Source organism: Chiloscyllium plagiosum, unplaced genomic scaffold, assembly GCF_037043375.1.
Source record: "Chiloscyllium plagiosum isolate Xiang-an unplaced genomic scaffold, Cpla_swu_hap1 HiC_scaffold_4, whole genome shotgun sequence".
NCBI classification, from domain to species: Eukaryota; Metazoa; Chordata; class Chondrichthyes; order Orectolobiformes; family Hemiscylliidae; genus Chiloscyllium; species Chiloscyllium plagiosum.
This window is the reverse complement of record NW_028270142.1, coordinates 130,319,225-130,337,208: the sequence shown is the minus strand read 5'-3', so window position 1 is coordinate 130,337,208 and position 17,984 is coordinate 130,319,225. Positions and strand designations below refer to the sequence as shown.

At 42.6% G+C, this 17,984-nt stretch overlaps 1 protein-coding gene across 7 annotated transcripts in view; it reads right to left on the bottom strand.

Moving 5' to 3' along the window:
* LOC122548881 (receptor-type tyrosine-protein phosphatase mu) overlaps positions 1-17,984 on the bottom strand; it is a 903,264-nt gene that overhangs the window by 149,746 nt on the left and 735,534 nt on the right. For all 7 annotated transcript variants that reach the window (XM_087986678.1, XM_087986679.1, XM_087986680.1 and 4 more), the window contains 2 exons: positions 8,491-8,642; positions 8,327-8,404 (listed from right to left, as the gene is read on the bottom strand). In XM_087986678.1, the coding sequence (XP_087842804.1) occupies positions 8,327-8,404; positions 8,491-8,642 (230 nt within the window). The remainder of the gene's footprint in view (positions 1-8,326; positions 8,405-8,490; positions 8,643-17,984) is intronic.

The following is a 17,984-nucleotide window of genomic DNA, read 5'->3' as shown; positions in this document are numbered from 1 at the left end:
TCGGTCCAACTTGTCCATGCCGACCAGATATCCCAACCCAATCTAGTCCCACCTGCCAGCACCCGGCCCATATCCCGCCAAACCCTTCCTATTCATATACCCATCCAAATGCCTCTCAAATGTTGCAATTGTATCAGCCTCCACCACATCCTCTGGCAGCTCATTCCATACACGTACCACCCCCTGCGTGAAAAAGTTGCCCCTTAGGTCTCTTTTATATCTTTCCCCTCTCACCCTAAACCTATGCCCTCTAGTTCTGGACTCCCCGACTCCAGGGAAAAGACTTTGTCTATTTATCCTATCCATGCCCCTCATAATTTTGTAAACCTCTATAAGGTCACCCCTCAGCCTCCGACGCTCCAGGGGAAACAGCCCCAGCCTGTTCAGCCTCTCTCTCTGTAGCTCAAATCCTCCAGCCCTGGCAACATCCTTGTAAATCTTTTCTTAACCCTTTCAAGTCTGAAAAACAACCCTCCACCACCACCCTCTGCCTTCGACCTTTGAGCCAGTTCTGAATCCAAATGGCTAGTTCTCCCTGTATTTTGAGAGATCTAACCTCACTAATCAGTTTCCCATGGGGAATCTTGTCGAATGCCTTATTAAAATCCATATAGATCACATCTACTGCTCTGCCCTCATCAATCCTCTTTGTTACTTCTTCAAAAAGCTCAATCAAGTTTGTGAGACATGATTTCCCATGCACAAAACCATGTGACTATCCCTAATCAGTCCTTGCCTTTTCAAATACATGTACATCCTATCCCTCAGGATTCCCTCCAACAACTTGCCCATCACTGAGGTAAGGCTCACTTGCCTCACTTGTAAGGCTCACTTGCCTCCAACAACTTGCCCACCACTGAGGTAAGGCTGACTTGTAAGGCTCACTTCAAAGCGGAGGTCGTGCCTGTTGGAGTTCTTTGAAGAGGTGACAAGTAGGTTAGACTGGGGAAACCCAGTGGATGTGGTCTACCTAGACTTCTAAAAGGCCTTTGATAAGGTGCCACACGGGAGGCTGCTGAGCAAGGTGAGGGCCCATGGTGTTCGAGGTGAGCTACTGGTATGGATTGAGGATTGGCTGTCTGACAGAAGGCAGAGAGTTGGGATAAAAGGTTCTTTTTCGGAATGGCAGCCGGTGACAAGTGGTGTCCCGCAGGGTTCAGTGTTGGGGCCGCAGCTGTTATATATTAATGATCTGGATGAAGGGACTGGGGGCATTCTAGCGAAGTTTGCCGATGATACAAAGTTAGGTGGACAGGCAGGTAGTACTGAGGAAGTGGGGAGGCTGCAGAAGGATCTAGACAGTTTGGGAGAGTGGTCCAGGAAATGGCTGATGGAATTCAATGTGAGCAAATGCGAGGTCTTGCACTTTGGAAAAAAGAATAGAAGCATGGATTACTTTCTAAACGGTGAGAAAATTTGTAAAGCCAAAGTACAGAGGGATCTGGGAGTGCTAGTCGAGGATTCTCTAAAGGTAAACATGCAGGTTGAGTCCGTGATTAAGAAAGTGAATGCAATGTTGTCAATTATCTCAAGAGGGTTGGAATATAAAAGCACTGTTGTGCTACTGAGACTTTATAAAGCTCTGGTTAGGCCCCATTTGGAGTACTGTGTCCAGTTTTGGTCCCCACATCTCAGGAAGGACATACTGGCACTGGAGCGTGTCCAGCGGAGGTTCACACGGATGATCCCTGGAATGGTAGGTCTAACATATGAGGAACGGCTGAGGATCCTGGGATTGTATTCATTGGAGTTTAGAAGATTAAGGGGAGATCTAATAGAAACTTACAAGATAATACATGGCTTGGAGAGGGTGGACGCTAGGAAATTGTTTCCGTTAGGCTAGGAGACTAGGACCCGTGGACACAGCCTTAGAATTAGAGGGGGTAAATTCAGAACAGAAATGCGGAGACATTTCTTCAGCCAGAGAGTGATGGGCCTGTGGAATTCATTGCCACAGAGTGCAGTGGAGGCTGGGACGCAAAATGTCTTCAAGGCAGAAATTGATAAATTCTTGATGTCACAAGGAATTAAGGGCTACGGGGAGAATGTGGGTAAGTGGAGTTGAAATGCTCATCAGCCATGATTGAATGGCGGAGTGGACTCGATGGGCCGAATGGCCTTACTTCCGCTCCTATGTCTTACGGTCTTATGGTCTTATTGTCTATGTCCTGCCTTGTCCTTACCACCCTTCTTAAACAGTGGCACCATGTTTGCCAACCTCCAGTCTTCCGGCACCTCACCTGTGACTATCGATGATACAAATATCTCAGCAAGAGGCCCAGCAATCAATTCCCTAGCTTCCCACAGAATTCTAGGATACACCTGATCAGATCCTGGGGATTTATCCACTTTTATGCGTTTCAAGACTGTAGAACTATATGCCAAAACATTTTTTTCATCGAAAAGTTATGGAGCAATTGACAAGTCGATTGGAAAGTCGACTGGATGAATGGACTGTACCCTGGATTGATCCAGCCACTTGACATACTAATTCAGTGTACTGCTAATACTTGAAGGTTATGGAAAGAGTAATATTTCATTTGTGCTTCCATCTGTGTTCAGTGTGTCACAGCTGTATCCAAATTACTTTAGCTTTTTGGTACCACTCTACAATGTTCCACCACACTTCGGACAGTTGAAATGAAGGCACGATGGCAAGTGTGAATGGAACAGACGGTACTGTGTGTGTGTATATATTATATATATAAAAATATATGTGTCGGTAATATGAATCCATGTTGGTGATCACATAAACCTTCCATGTGGAGATACAAATAATCCTTATTTTCTAACGTAGGATACAATAATGGTTCCTAAGTAACAAGTAGATGACTTGCTTAACTCAAAGAAAGTTCTGTAGGACTGTCTTAATAGTAAGACAAGATGGGACTCTACACGTTGGAATTCAGAAAAATGACAGGTGATCTCTTTAAAACATAAAGAGTTCTTAGGGAGTTTGACAGAGTAAATATCAAGAGGTTGTATCCTCTCAAGGAAGAGTCTAGGACCAGAGGGCATCATCTCCAAATAAAGGGGCATCAATTTAAGACTGAGATGAGGAGGACGTTTTTCTCTCAGTGTTATGAGTCTTTGGAACTCCTTACCACAGAGATTTTTGGGGGGGCAGAGTCCTTGTGTATATTTAAGGCTGAAATAGATGGATTCTCATAGGGAAATCAAGGAATGTGGGGAAAGAGCAGGAAAGTGAACGTGAGGAACATTGAATCATCTATTAAGTGGTGTGGCAGGTTCAAGAAGCCAAATGACCTAATCCTGTTCCTATTTCTTATGGTCTGATGGTCTGTTACCCTTTCATTTTGATGTTGCTGCTAAGTTCTAAAAGTACTAATGTATTTGACCATGATGAATAATGTAACGGTCATAGAACCACAGATTTACACAGAATAGAAACAGACCCCTTAGCGCAATTCGTACATGCCTAACAGATACCATAAACTGATTTACTCCTGTTTGCCAGCAATTGGGCCCATATCCCTCTCAACCCTTCCTATTCTTTCCCAGATGCTTTGTGATTGTACCCACCTCTAACACTCTCTCTGGCAGCTCCTTCAATATGCACATCAACCTCTGTGCAAAAAATGTTGTCCCTCAGGAAGTTTTTAAAATTTTTCTCCTCTCACCTTAAACCTATGCCCCCTAGTTTTAGTTCCTCTACCCTCATCTTCTGGATATTTATAGGTGGGCAATAATTAGGATGACACTGGAAATACTCTTAGTTCTAACTTGGAAGGAGCCCATTGTCAACATTCAGGCCTGTTCAGAGTTTATCACCACTAGTTACACTGCACCAACTTTAATTGTAATGCAGAAATTCTTGTCACAGTCTGCCCTGTAAACTTCAACTTTCCTCGGGATTTTTATCACCAGCAGGAACATTGCTTGATTTGGAGAACTCGCTATGCTGCAGTGCACTGAGCACTGAAGGCTTGGTGCACATACCCATCCCTGTTGTTTTTGATAATCAAACATCCTGTCCAGTGCAGACTGAGCCAATACTTTCCAGGGCTGAATGGCCTACTCCTGTTTCTATGTTAAATTTCAGTAAAGAATGAAGCCATCATTTGGCTGCCTCTTTCTCTCCCGCTCCACTCTGGTCAAACTAAGCATAGCTTTACAGGTACTTTATAGGTCCAAAGAGCAATAGGAACGTAAGCCACCTGATATAACACAGCCTTAACTTGACACTTCTTCACTTTCTCCACACCTCTTTCAACCCGAAACTCTTCGCCAATACCCTTGACATACCTTAAATCTCGACTGAAAATGGCAGAGTATTATTTAAGTGGAGATAAATTTGGAAATGTTGATGTACAATACAAGGAACCTGGGTGTGCTTGCACATCAGTCATTGAAATGGAATCTGCAGTCATTGAAATCAGATTAAAAGGAAAAGCATCACACCTTTCCAGCCGCATTAACTTGATTTTCAAATCATATTACAGACTTGACAATATCGTAGTCATGATTTGGAGATGCCGATGTTGGACTGGGGAGGACAAAGTTCAAAATCACACAATACCAGGTTATAGTCCAACAGGTTTATTTGGAAGCACTAGCTTTCGAAGCGCTGCTCCTTCATCAGGTGTTGTGGAGTATAACATCTTATAGATAAGTAATTTCCCATTTAAATGATACGGTTTGGTACTATCCGTGGTAGGTCTTGGAATGTATCACCAGCGGACACAGGGTGACACCTGTATAGCCTTTAAAGAAGTAAAGCATACTAAGTTGCTTCATAACAGCATAATCAGAAATAAAAACTTGACACTGATCCAAAACATTAGAAAGGTAGTTAAAAAACTTGTCCAAAGTGCCACGTTCTAATCAGGACTTGAAGGAGGAGAAAAGTTGAAGGAGGTGCTGCTTGAAACACACATTCTTGACCAAACTTTTAGTCATGTGTCCTAATAGTTAGACTTGGCACCAAGTTTTGCTTTACTACATTTTTGTGATGCACATTAGAATGCTTTATGCTGAAGGTGCAATGTAAATGAATTGTGTTATTTGCAACATCCTCCAGCCCCCCACTCTCAGTCTTCTACCATTGATCAGAAACTCATCTATTTTATATTATATCATTGTTGATGCATATTGTCCATGACATCCATTTCCTAAATCCCAATGGCTAATGTTGTAGGTGGCTTCTCATTCCGTAAGCTACCGTTCATACAGAGTTAACTGTTCGCTATAGAGTGGCAGAATGAGCACTGAAAGCATCCTCAGCAACACTGAAAATGGGAAGGCTGACAGAAATCAAGCACTGTTCCTGTTTTGCATCACTGTCCAGTGACCAGGGATCAGCAAGTTTGGACTTGCTTATGAGCTCTCTACTGTGTTCTGACACCCACCCAACTGTGTCTGTAAGTTTAGCCAGCAGAAGTAAAGGCCAAGCTCTACTGACTCCTGGACTGATGTACTGGAAACACAAGTTCAAACTCAAACCCAGTAGCTCACTTGGATTCAATTAATCATGGTGTCAAGATATGACACTTCCCTGTAGAGGGAAGATGGGAGATGGGTTGTTTCCTGTGAAATGCAACAGCTCAGTGTGTAATAGTGCAGATACAGTGTTGAAAAACAATGAAGTAGCTCAGTTGCCATAAAATGCCATCTCATTTATCTGAATGGAGGAAATTTGTATTTATATGTGATTTGACCCCTAGCATTATGGTAGACTCTTAGCTGCCCTTTAGTCCAACAGGGAGAAAGTGAGGACTGCAGATGCTGGAGATCAGAGCTGAAAAATGTGTTGCTGGAAAAGCGCAGCAGGTTAGGCAGCATCCAAGGAGCAGGAGAATCGAAGAAAGGCTTATGCCCAAAACGTCGATTCTCCTATTCCTTGGATGCTGCCTGACCTGCTGCGCTTTTCCAGCAACACATTTTTCAGCTTTAGTCCAACAGGTTGTATTCAATGGACAACAAGGGATGATAAATAAGTGCTGGCCTTATCTCCTTGAGAATGAATATATATATTTTTAAAAACTGCCTGCATTCCTGTATTGCAGTACCAAAGAAATAAAATGGCTTTCAGGAATGGAGAGGGACAATTACAATGAGGGATAATTTATGGTAACAGGTTGCCTTGTGCATCATGCAGATTATACGTGGAAAGGCAGGGCCCGGGAGCACTCACGCTATTTTCTCAATGCCATTTGTATCTGTTTCTGTACATGGAAGCATGTGATAATAGATGGAAATGACATCATTATTCTCAGGGCACTTATACTAATGGACAGGTTGTCAGCATGCAGCAAAACAAAGCTTTAAGAGTGTTACTCTAAACAGGATGATATGCGCAAGTAGGAAGAAATACATGAAACTGGAGCTTTTCACTGTGCAGAACTTGGTAAGCGGTGAAATCAAAACAAGTCTTTGTGCTGGAGGTAATATCAAAGCAGGCTTGTATCTAGGAATCAGGCCTTTGTTGCTCATGGATACATGAAGTGAAACAAGTGTTTAAGCTATCAGCTCTTAAAGTAGTAGGAATCAACCTTAGCAGTTTAAAGGGAAGACCACTATTCAGAAATACAAGTTAGACAGATGCTGGAGATTAGAGTCAAGAATAGTGTGGCGCTGGAAAAGCACAGCAGGTCAGGCAGCATCCGAGGACCAGGAGAATCGATGTTTTGGGTAAAAGCCTGATGAAGGACTTTTGCCCGAAATGTCGACTCTCCTGCTGCTCAGATGCTGCCTGACCTTCTGTGCTTTTCCAGAAATACAAGCAACCCTATTGCTGCTTTTAAAAGAATTAACATCTTCTTTGGCATCCTCACCAAAGCCTTGTAGAATTTCCTTTAAAAAAAGGTTGTGCTGAGGATTATGTCCATTTTTCCCATTCAATGTGGCCCAAAATGATTGGGAAATTCCCATTTACCAATAACTAATTTTCTGGTTTCCAACTGCTAAAGGATTAACATGCACTGACCCAGAGCACGACTTTGTGTGGTGGCATAAAGTGAATATAGCGATTGCAGAAATTACAACAATCAGAGATGCTGAAAAGGCTCCTGAACTTGCACCAAGATTAAATCAATCCCCAGGCACTTTTGTTCTTTATAGTTTTAAAAATAACACCAAACTATTTAGGCTTTCTCAATGATGTTTGAGCCAATCTGAAAGGTCTAGTTCAACTGCCTCTGAAATGATCACAGCCAGTGAGATGGTAAGTGCCCGATAATTAACCTCAGAGTACAGAAAGGAGAACAAAAAGAGAATCACCCAAGGTTCTGCTCCTGATTTCTATCCAGTTTCCCTGCTGGAAGGTGTGGACAACAAGTGAGGATGGGATGTAGCTCACCTGTAAAGAATCTCAGTGAGAGGGTCAGAAAGCTATTGGGCTAATGTTCACACATGGAGAACAACGCTAACACTCACACCTGCACAGTGGTCACTAGAAGGAAGCAACGCAGAACTAGATGAGTCTGTGCCTTCAGTAAAGGAGGGCAGAAAACTGGATTTTTTTTTGTAAGTAATGCAGTTACCCTGTTTTTATTTTGTGAAGTGTGCCATTTTCAAAGTGGCATCAATGCCTTCTATGGCTACATACAGGCCAGAGTTAGACTTTGCATTTATACAACTCATGATTTGGGAATATCTGAAGTTTTGGTTTTGCAGCTAGCTGTGCACCTGTGAAATTGATAAACTGTAGTTTTATTTTAACATAATTTTTAGATCTGTGACAAAAATATATTTAAACTAAGCAGTAAACCTGATCAATTTCCCCAAATGTAACAGATGATATGAAACTCTGGCAATTTGAACATGCATGGACACTTGGTAGCAGCTTTAGTATTGGATTTATTGATTGCATCTCATTGCTGACCATGACAACTAAAAATAAGTCATAAATCAGTTGCAAGATTGCTAAGTAAAGGTAAAGTTGCGACAGTCCTTAGAGCTGCTCCCTCTTTGGAGAGAGAGAGAGAGACAAGTGGTGATTAATTAATCTGAAGGTCACCATGACTCAGGTGAGGGGAAAAGTTGAGAAGGTGGGACCTTCATCATAACCTCAGCCAGTGCAAACAGTGAACTTATGCTGTTGGTGTTACTCTGCATCACAAACTAACCATCCAGCCAACTCAGCTAACTGGCCTCAAAAACCTACCTTAAAGTCGCTACAATGATTTGACTAACATTTGAACAGTGATAGGCAAACCAGAACATTTGACCTGCCTGTAAGTTATATTTTCAATATATTATGAAAGAAATTATTCTTCAAATGACCCGGGATGTAACATAAAATTTACAGTTATGATGTCCTTTCAAAAGGATAATGAAACTTTATAAGAACAAGCAACTCAACTACCTGGGTAGTAGGAATTCTGCATAGATGGACTCTTCAGTGTATTTGTCTTCACAGTAAATGAAGATGGTGAGGACATGGCTAAGAGAAAATGAGAAAGAATGTATCAGTGATTAATACAGTTCAGGGACAGTTTCATTAAATGATGGAGGGTCTTATGAACTCACCTCTCCCATTCAGATTGTGGGTATCCATGAAGGAGAATGCCTCATCACAGTTAGTACCTTGCTCAGTAAAACTCTTGTCCATTGAATTGACCATCACAGTCATCTCCTGACGGGTGCTGCTCAGGGTATCCTTTCGCTTCTTTGCCAGTTTCCTTGAAAGCAAGGAAAGAAATAAAGCCCAGAGTTTACTCTTCAATGAAACATGGACACAACATTTGAATTCTATTGTTTCTTAAAATGAAGTTTTCTGAGTTACCAACTAATTCTAAAAGAGATTCCTTTACATTTGCTTAATGTCCAAATATATTACTCACACTGTTAAAATTCAGACCCCTACAAGAGCTGCACACTGAGGGTAACTCTGAGGAGCAACTTTAAAGCAAAAAGAGTTCAGGAACAAGGGAGTTAATGAACATACCCAATGAGTGTATGGGAGTCTTCCCTTCTAACATGATATAGCCTATTCATTCTGTAGCTTAGAGATTGGAGTAATGTTTTAACTTTCCAATGAACCGGTACCATAAGGAATTAGATACACAGAAACACAGAAAATAGATGCAGGATGAGGCCATTTGGCCCTTCGAGCCTGCACCACCAATCATTATGATCATGGCAGATCATGCAATGTCAGTATCCCATTCCCATGTTCCCCCCATACCACCTGATCCCTTTAGCTACAAGGGCCATGTCCAGCTCCCACTTGAATATATCTAATGAACTGGCCCCAACAGCTTCCTGCAGGAGAGAATTCCATAGGTTCACAACTCTCTGAATGAGGAAATTCTTCCTTATCTCAGTCCTGAATCAGTGACCCTTTATTATTAAACTGTAACCCCTAGTTCTGGATCTCCCCAACATCTGAAACATTCTTCCCACATCTAGCCTGTCCAGTCCCATCAGGAATTTATTTGTTTCTATAAGATTCCCTCCTCATTCTTCTAAATTCCAGTGAGTATAAGCCCAGTCAATCTATTCTTCTTCATATATCAGTACAGCCATCCCAGGAATCAGTCAGATGAATATTAGGGGCAGCATAGTGGCTCAGTTGTTAGCATTGCTGCCTCACAGCACCAGAGACATTGGTTTGATTCCAATCTTGGGTGACTGTCTGTGTGAAGTTTGCACATTCTCCCTGTGTCTGTGTGGGTTTCTGTTGGGTGCTCCGGTTTCCTCCCACAGTCCAAAGATGTGCAAGTTAGGTGGATTGGCCGTGCTAAATTGTTCAGGGATGCGTAGATTAGGTACATTAGCCACAGGAAATGCAGGGGAGGGGATGGCTTTGCGTGGGAGGATCAGGGAGGACTTGTTGGGCCGAAGGGCCTGTTTCCACACTATGGAGATTCTATGATGAACTGAATTACGTTGGAACAAGCAAATTTACCCTTGACAATGACAACTTCAGGTTTTGATTCACAGTGTCAGCTGGCAAGCTTGTTATTGAGCTCATTCTTACCTGATGACTTTCTCTGGTTCTACAAGTGACAGCTGCTCATTGCTATTTTGCTCAAGCCCATTCTCAGTATGTTACCTTTGACTGTGAATGTTGACCAGCTGTTAACTGGATTCATGCCTAATTCAGTCCTCGTCTGGATTCTGCACACTGCATTTCTGGAAGTGAGGTTTACACGTCGTAGTCAGAAGAAGGAACCAATGTTGTCCTTCCGAAGTGTCTCCTTCCTTAGTCTACATGCTTATAATCAAAATATTTTCTAAACAAGAATTCCAGTGCTACAGCAGGCAGCCATATTTATTTAAAACTTACTCATGGGATATGGGTGTCATGAGCTAGGCTAGCATTTATTGCCCATCACTAGTTGCCCAGAGGCCAGTTAAGAATCAGCCATAATGCTGTGGGTTTAGAGTCACATGTAGACCTGACAGGGGAAGGATGACAAATTTCCTTCTCTGAAGAACACAATGCACCAAATGGGGTTTACAATGATCAACAGTGATTACATAAATAGCATTAGGATAGCATTAGCAAGTTTTGAGAAGATTTGTAGCTCAGATTGAGGTTCTGGATGTATGTTTGCTCACTGAGCTAGAAGGTTCATTTTCAGATGTTCCGTCACCGTACTAGGTAATACCATCAGTGAGCCTCCGGTGAAGCACTGGTGGTATTGCCAGCTTTTTATTTATGTGTTTAGGTTTCCTTTGATTTGTGATGTCATTTCCTATGGTGATGTCATTTCCTGTTCTTGGCATCATAGTAGCCCACAAACTCACCAACAAACTAAAACAGCAGCTAATAAACTTGAAAGACAACAAGCAAAACTAATGTCATTTACAAAATACCTTGCAAGAACTGTAACAAACACTACATTGGACAAATAGGCAGAAAATTAGCCACCAGGATACATGAACATCAACTAACCATAAAAAGACATGACCCATTCTCACTAGTATCTTTTCATACAGATGAGGAAGGACACCTTTGACTGGGGCAACACATCCACCCTCGGACAGCCAGAGACACGCATGAGAATTTCAAGAAGCATGGCACTCCAACCAGAACTGTATCAACAAACACACTGACTTGGATCCCATTTACCACCCCAGAGAAAAATAACAGGAAATGATGTCAACACAGGAAATGACGTCACCATAGGAAATGACGTCACCAACCCAAGGAACCCCAAACACATAACTAAAAAGCGGGCCATACCACCAGTGCTTCACCGGAGGCTCATTGATGATGTTATCAAGGATAGTCACGAAACATCTGAAAATGAACCTTATAGCTCAGCGAGCAAACGTACATCCATCACGCTAGCATTTTTTTAAAATTCCATTTTTTTTTGATTGAATAAAACATTCACCATCTGCTATGATGGTATTTGAACCAAAACATTATCCTGGGGATTTGGATTTCTAGCCCAGTGACATTATCATGATGTTCCTTGAATTCAATCTTCGGTCTATGAATGTCTGTGCTTGTATCAGAGTCACTATAATTCCAGTCAGTCACTGGAATTTGTGGCTGAAATGTAATTTCTCACTGCATTTGAACCTGTAGCTAATGGTGATGGAGTGATGAGTCAGGGGTGTGGGGAGGGTGGGGAAGACATTGGTGAGGGATCAGGATAGAAGACTGGGGGGCAGGAAGTGGGTTAAGGTCAAGGATAGCTTGTCCTCACAGAGGCCGATTGAAGCCTGCAAGCCCAAAAGAATAGGAGCAGAAGTAGGCCATTCAGCCCATTACGTCTGCTCCACCATTTAATGAGATCATAACTAATCTGATAATACTCATCTCCAATTTCCTGTCTTTGGCCCATAACCCTTACTGACTAAAATCTGTCTATCTCAGCCTTGAACATTCATAATGACTCGACCTCAACAGCTCTTGGTGATAAAGAATTTCACAGACTCACCACCCTCTGAGAGAAGAACTTTATCTTCATTTCTGCCTTAAATGTGTAGCAGTTTATTCTGAGATGAAGCCCTGAGCTCCTAGACTCTCCTACTGATTCTGAAACCCTTCTGGAACTGATTTGCTGCTGGTCCTCTGAATGTCCTGGAGCTCTTGAAGAAAGAGATGTTAACCTTGAAAGGCATGGGACCCCCAAGGAAGGCAGTTCTTCCAGGTCTCTGAAAAGGGTCATAATGTGGATGATCTGGTTTACTGGCTACTACATGGAGCCTCTTCATTAGCCATTGCTTTGAGCCCTGAATGTGTGGAATTCTGTTTTCTTGTATTAAGCTTGTTATTAATAACTCTATGCTGTTAGTGGCTATTCTAGGAGCATGGATGAAACCTTGCAAAATGAGCACTTGCTACTATTCAGTGCCACATTTTGCATCCCAACACAAACCTTCATCTTCTCTCTGTCCCATTTGCCCTTGCTCGAAAAGATTTACATCTCTCTTTTACCCAGCTCTGACAAGAGGTCATTGACCTGAAATGTTAAGGGTGCCCTCTGAGTATTCACTGCATTTTCAGTCTTTCTTTTAGATTTCCAGCAGCCGCAGTATTCTGCTTTTCGATTAGTCCCTTTCATTTCTGTTGTCTGCCAAGGAATGTTGAGGAGTTTCTCCTCTGTTCTCCTTCCATTAATCTTCAAGCGAGGCAGTACTTTGTGATGGAGAAATTGATTGATCACCACTGGGATGAAAAATCACATCTTCTGGATGACGTGGTGGGAGTAATATCAGCATGAGGACTATGACAGTTCAAAGCAATGGTCCAGCATTACCTTCTCAGGATATATCAAGACCAGCTCCAAACATAGTCTTGCCCAACCCATGCCCACCTCCTGAGAACAACTAAAATAAGAACAAGCTGCCAATTCATTGACAAGAAGCATTGCCCTTTCTTTGAGAGTCTGAGGAAGGAACTTTACTGACAGATTTTTTTAAAATGTAATCTAGGCAAATTTCCAAGACCTGACTCCAATGACGTCTCAGATCTGAGCCTCTGCACAATATTGTCTTGGCAGGCAGCTAAATTAACAGGCCAAGGCATACAAGGCTATGAGCCAAGAATAGTTACAGAATCATCGAATCCCTACAGTGTGGAAGCAGGTGATTCGGCCCATCAAGTCACACACAACCTCTGAAGAACATCCTACCCATCCCATCCTTGAAATCCTGCATTCCCCATGGCTAATGTACCTAACCTGCACATCCCTAGACACTATGGGTAATTTAGCCTGGCCAACCCACATAACCTGAACATCTTTAGACTGTGGGAGGAAACCAAAGCACCTGAAGGAAACCCCATACAGACACAGGGAGAATGTGCAAACTCCACACAGACAGTTACCCAAGGCTGGAATCGAACCTGGGTCCCTTGCGCTAGCCACTGTGCTGCCCATGTTGGTGTCTTGTGTCGGACTGGTGCAGAATTGATTGGCCACAGGGTCTTTTTCTGTGCTGTGGACCTCTATGACTCCTTCAGGAGCTGCATCCTGTCAATGAACAGTGGGTGGACGGCACTGCCAATGGGAGTGTCTGATCTGTCGTTGGCTAGGAAGACCAGGAGAAGAGCTGTATGTTGCTGATGGAGGACAGACCCCATGGGACTGGCTCTAGACTCGCAGAACCATCTAGGTGACTTCTGAATTTAACAAAAAGTTAAGATATGTCTGCAGGCTGCCAGTCCAATACAGTAAAGGATCAATCACTTCACAAGGCTCCGCCTGGACCATTTTCATAGCCCCCTCTGTATGACTGATCATAATCTGGCCTAAATGAATAGCTCGAGTGTCCTGTAGATTAATTCCACATTTAACACTTGCCTTATTGCGATTTCTGCCATGATTTATAAGCTATCTACATTGCTTCAAGTATTTTTTTTTCTCGGTCATTCTATGAAGAATTTTGTCTAAGATGCATTCTGCAACAGAAAATCCATTACTGTTTTTCTCCAGTGCTTTTGTACATCAAAGCAACCTTCTGATTTGGAAGCAAAAGTCATTTTCAATCACTTACTACTCAAAAACAAAAATTGCTGACTGACAAAGCCAGTCTTTACATTTCTCCTTAAGGCTAAGCCTCAACGCACATTCTGAAGCAAATTAGTTCCACTGCAATTGAGTGGTACAGGTAATATTTTGTCATATTCTAATACTAAGTGATGTGGGAGGACATTTGAATAAGTAACAGTGTCTATCCTGCAAGATTCATTTAAAGCCTGCATTTTCTCATAGCTGTTTGTGCTGGAATGGTTTTGAGTGGCCAGAATATGTAATGTTTGCTGATCAAAGGCAATTCTGCTGGTTATTGTATTAGAACGAAGCTTTCTCATACATGGTTCAAATTTTCATGTATGTAGTAGCTTTTATCAACCAGGACTGATGTTTCCTATATTTAAAACACTTATTCACAAGTTACATGATATAGGATATAAGGATGCAGATACATCGCTAAGCACACAAATGCCTGTTAAGGATTCTTGCACATTTACACAGAAGGCAAGTCTTAATGGGAGATGTGCTCTCTGCCCCACCCTCACCACTGCCTGAGAGATCAGATCAGGTCAGGTCAGGGTGGGGAAAGGCAGCCTCATGGGTGGCTGGAAACCTAGGGGGAGGAGTGTGTGCTGCTGATGTAGGAGGGACACCATGGGATTCTCTCTAGACCACACAATCATCTGGAGACTTGTGCATGTTTAAAAAGAAATTAATATGCACCTACAGCTGTCAGTCCCTCACCTTTGAAGATCAAGACTCAAGGTGGGGCTCCACAGTGTCCCTTTTTGCACGTGGCTCAATTAACAGGCCAAAGTATACAAGGCTTCAGGCCAAGGGCTGGGAAATGGGATGAGAATAGTTACATGTTTGTTTTTGACCTTTGCAGTCATAGAGTCATAGAGATGTACAGCACAGAAACAGATCCTTCGGTCCAACCCGTCCATGCCGACCAGATATCCCAACCCAATCTAGTCCCACCTGCCAGCACCTGGCCCATATCCCTCCAAACCCTTCCTATTCATATACCCATCCAATGGGCTAAAGGGCTCTTTTCAGTGTTGTAGATCTCTACAACCTTTCACACTCACCAACCACATTCACACCTATTAACAACCGACACATGTATATGTATCCTGCAATCCTGAAATCCTGCAATCTTCTGTTGAGTCACCAAACGATTGCTGAAAATGGGAATGATGGTGAGAATTCTGAAATCAGGGTCCAGCTGCCCCTTTAAAACTGCTTCAGGTTGGTTCAAACTAGCAAAATTCAATGTCTAATGTTGTATTGACATTTAACATCCCTGACCGTCAGAGATGCATGACGCTGTGGCTATCAGCTTGAACAATTGTCAATCCTTTCCCTCTTTAAACCTACAGCTGTATCACTCTCCCATATTGCAATAGCGAGTAGACTTCCATAGCACTTCAACAGCATTGTGTGTGAAGTGCTAAATGCATGGAAGGCATTATCTTTCTTAAGCTACAGTTTCTCTGATCTTTCTCATCAACCACAGTCATATTGCTCTTTCCATATCTCCTTGACCCCTTCACATCTACTTGCTCGTTTCTTACCTCCCTGCTCATAGCTCATTTCACATCTCCTCGCCCCTTTCATATTGCCTTGATCATTGCTCATTTCATATCTTTTCACTCATTTCATATGTCCTTCCCCATTTCTTCCACTTTCAAAATAAACCATTCAGACCATTCCTTAAGTTTTTCCACTTCCCTGCACCATCTCTGTGGTGAAGTGATCACACCATTTCTTGCTTCTGCTCTACTTTCGGGCATTTCAATCCTGTGGGAGCTCTTATTTTCTTCAGTCATCCCGTTCTCCTGCATTTCCAGCTTTTGAAGTGAAAGTTAGATCTCAGCAAAACATTAATTGATCCATTTAGTTACCATCTGCTCTTTTCAAAGACAGGAATGCCATGGAACCTTAATCCTTCAAAGACACCACAATAAAAACAGAGATAACACTATTGCAACAGTATACATGGAATATTCATTGTCTACAGTACTCATTTTTTTGCCTGTGAAAATGATGACAATTATGAATGACTCCTCATAACCAGTATGGCATTGCAACTCTAAGGCTCATTTATTCATTTAAGTGGCATTGACATTCAATATGATACGTAATTTCTGTTGTCTGAAACTGCCAGCTAATGCAAAAAAGCAACAGGAAGCTAATAGTTTCACTGATGTATAATTTATACTTAAGAAAACTTTTTTTAACTATGTTGGATCATGCTGCCTTTAATGTACGTTACACCACCCAGGGAGGCAATATTCATATTTACCTCTTTTAGTTAAATGCAGAATTAATATTTTGGGTCCACTGCAAAGGTATGGAATTTTGATACGCACAATTATTTAATTCCTTGTAATAGCAAACAATTATGTAAGACATCTTCAGAATGTCTTGATGCATGAGAATCTTATGTGGTGTAATTTAGATTTTTAGTTTAATGCAGCAAACTAATTTTCTATGTTAAGTTAATGATCTGGAAAACATCTTTCCAGCTCCTCAGTGGGCACAAACAGAGTACCAGCACTCAAAACAAGCTTCTGTGTATAAATTACCAGGCTGACAAACCACAAAGCTAACTCAGACTCTTTGGAGTTTATTCATCATTTTATTCCCCAACTCCACAGAGGCCAATATCCCCTTACCAAGTCACCCTTTATATACATGTGGAGAGCCCTTGATACTGACTCAACTCCCTCAGAACCAGCTCTCAGAACGAACAGGATGTCTGACACTCCTGTATATATCTGTCAGCCAGGGCTCCCTGATTGAACCAGATTAGCAGCCTCAATCAGGAAACTCATATTCTATGAGGTCCACCTGGCTGACCTTGTTACAATTACTAACTCCCTTCCACTCTGAGTCTGAGGACATATGCTGGATCTTTTTTTTGTAGTTCCTCCTGGGGCATTTTAGCACTGGGTCAACTTCCTTCATCTCTGCTTCTGATACGGGCAGCTTGCAATGCACAGTAGCTCACCCCGTGAGCCCTGAGCATCTCAGAAGAAATTCATTCTCTTCCTCAGGTGGGCAAGGGCGTTGAGACAGCAACATCCACCGTGTCCGTCTCAGTATCTGAGGTATCTTCAACGCTTGACGGAGACGGAGAGCCCCTGGGTTTTGGAACAGTCAGAAAGGCTGTTGAGGAGCCTAGCATGTTTTGCTTCTGCACCGTTTGCAAGTTTGTAGCTTTCATATGGTCCACGTGCTTGTTCAGTTTGGTCACACCTACCCAAGGTCACTGGACCTGACCTTGCATCGAACATGCCTCTTACCATCGCAGGGCCAATTCCCATGGTTCCGACATTAAACTTCATCCCCTAAAGTAAACTGTCTCTCTCGTTTACCAGTATTGTCAGCTGGGACCAGAAGTATATCCAGAGGGTTTAAAACCATTACTTGTCTTCCAGTGGTGGTACCACTGGTGGTGTATCTGCCAAATTACTTTCTGGTCTCAGGGATAATTTGAACCACCTCAGTAGACCAGTAAGGTAACATGCTCCAATTGCCTACAAGATCCTGAAGGGGAAAGGAGGAGGAGACTAGCAGTCAACATGCCCATAAGCAGAGCAGAGGGTATTTGCCAGATGTCGTTGTACAGTAGGGACGAGAAAGAAACTGAGGCCAGGACTTCAGATGGAAGGATGTATGTGGACTGGACTGGAAGTGGACTGGGGTACAAGATTCTGAGAGGTCTTGGGACAGGCAGAGTGGGGGTATGTAGGGTACAGGGCTGTAAATGTTTACCAATGTGAGGATAGTTGGTCAGTGGATCCCACTGTTGATGTCCAGCTAACCTCAAGTCACGTCCTTGCTCAGAACAGGCATATCCAGGAGCTCCTGCAATATTCCGGGGTGAAAGAGAAATTCAGAATCTCTGACCTAGAAGAGGGTAGGAGGTGAGGTTGGAAGGTACGTTACGTTAGAGAGGGAGGCAACAGGTTGTTGGGAAGGGGCGCAGCGAACAGGGGAGCCCAGAACGAATAGGTTTGCTGGCCTTAACTGATTGCTAATAAAGTTACAGTGGGAACAGGCAAAGGAGAGGGGGAG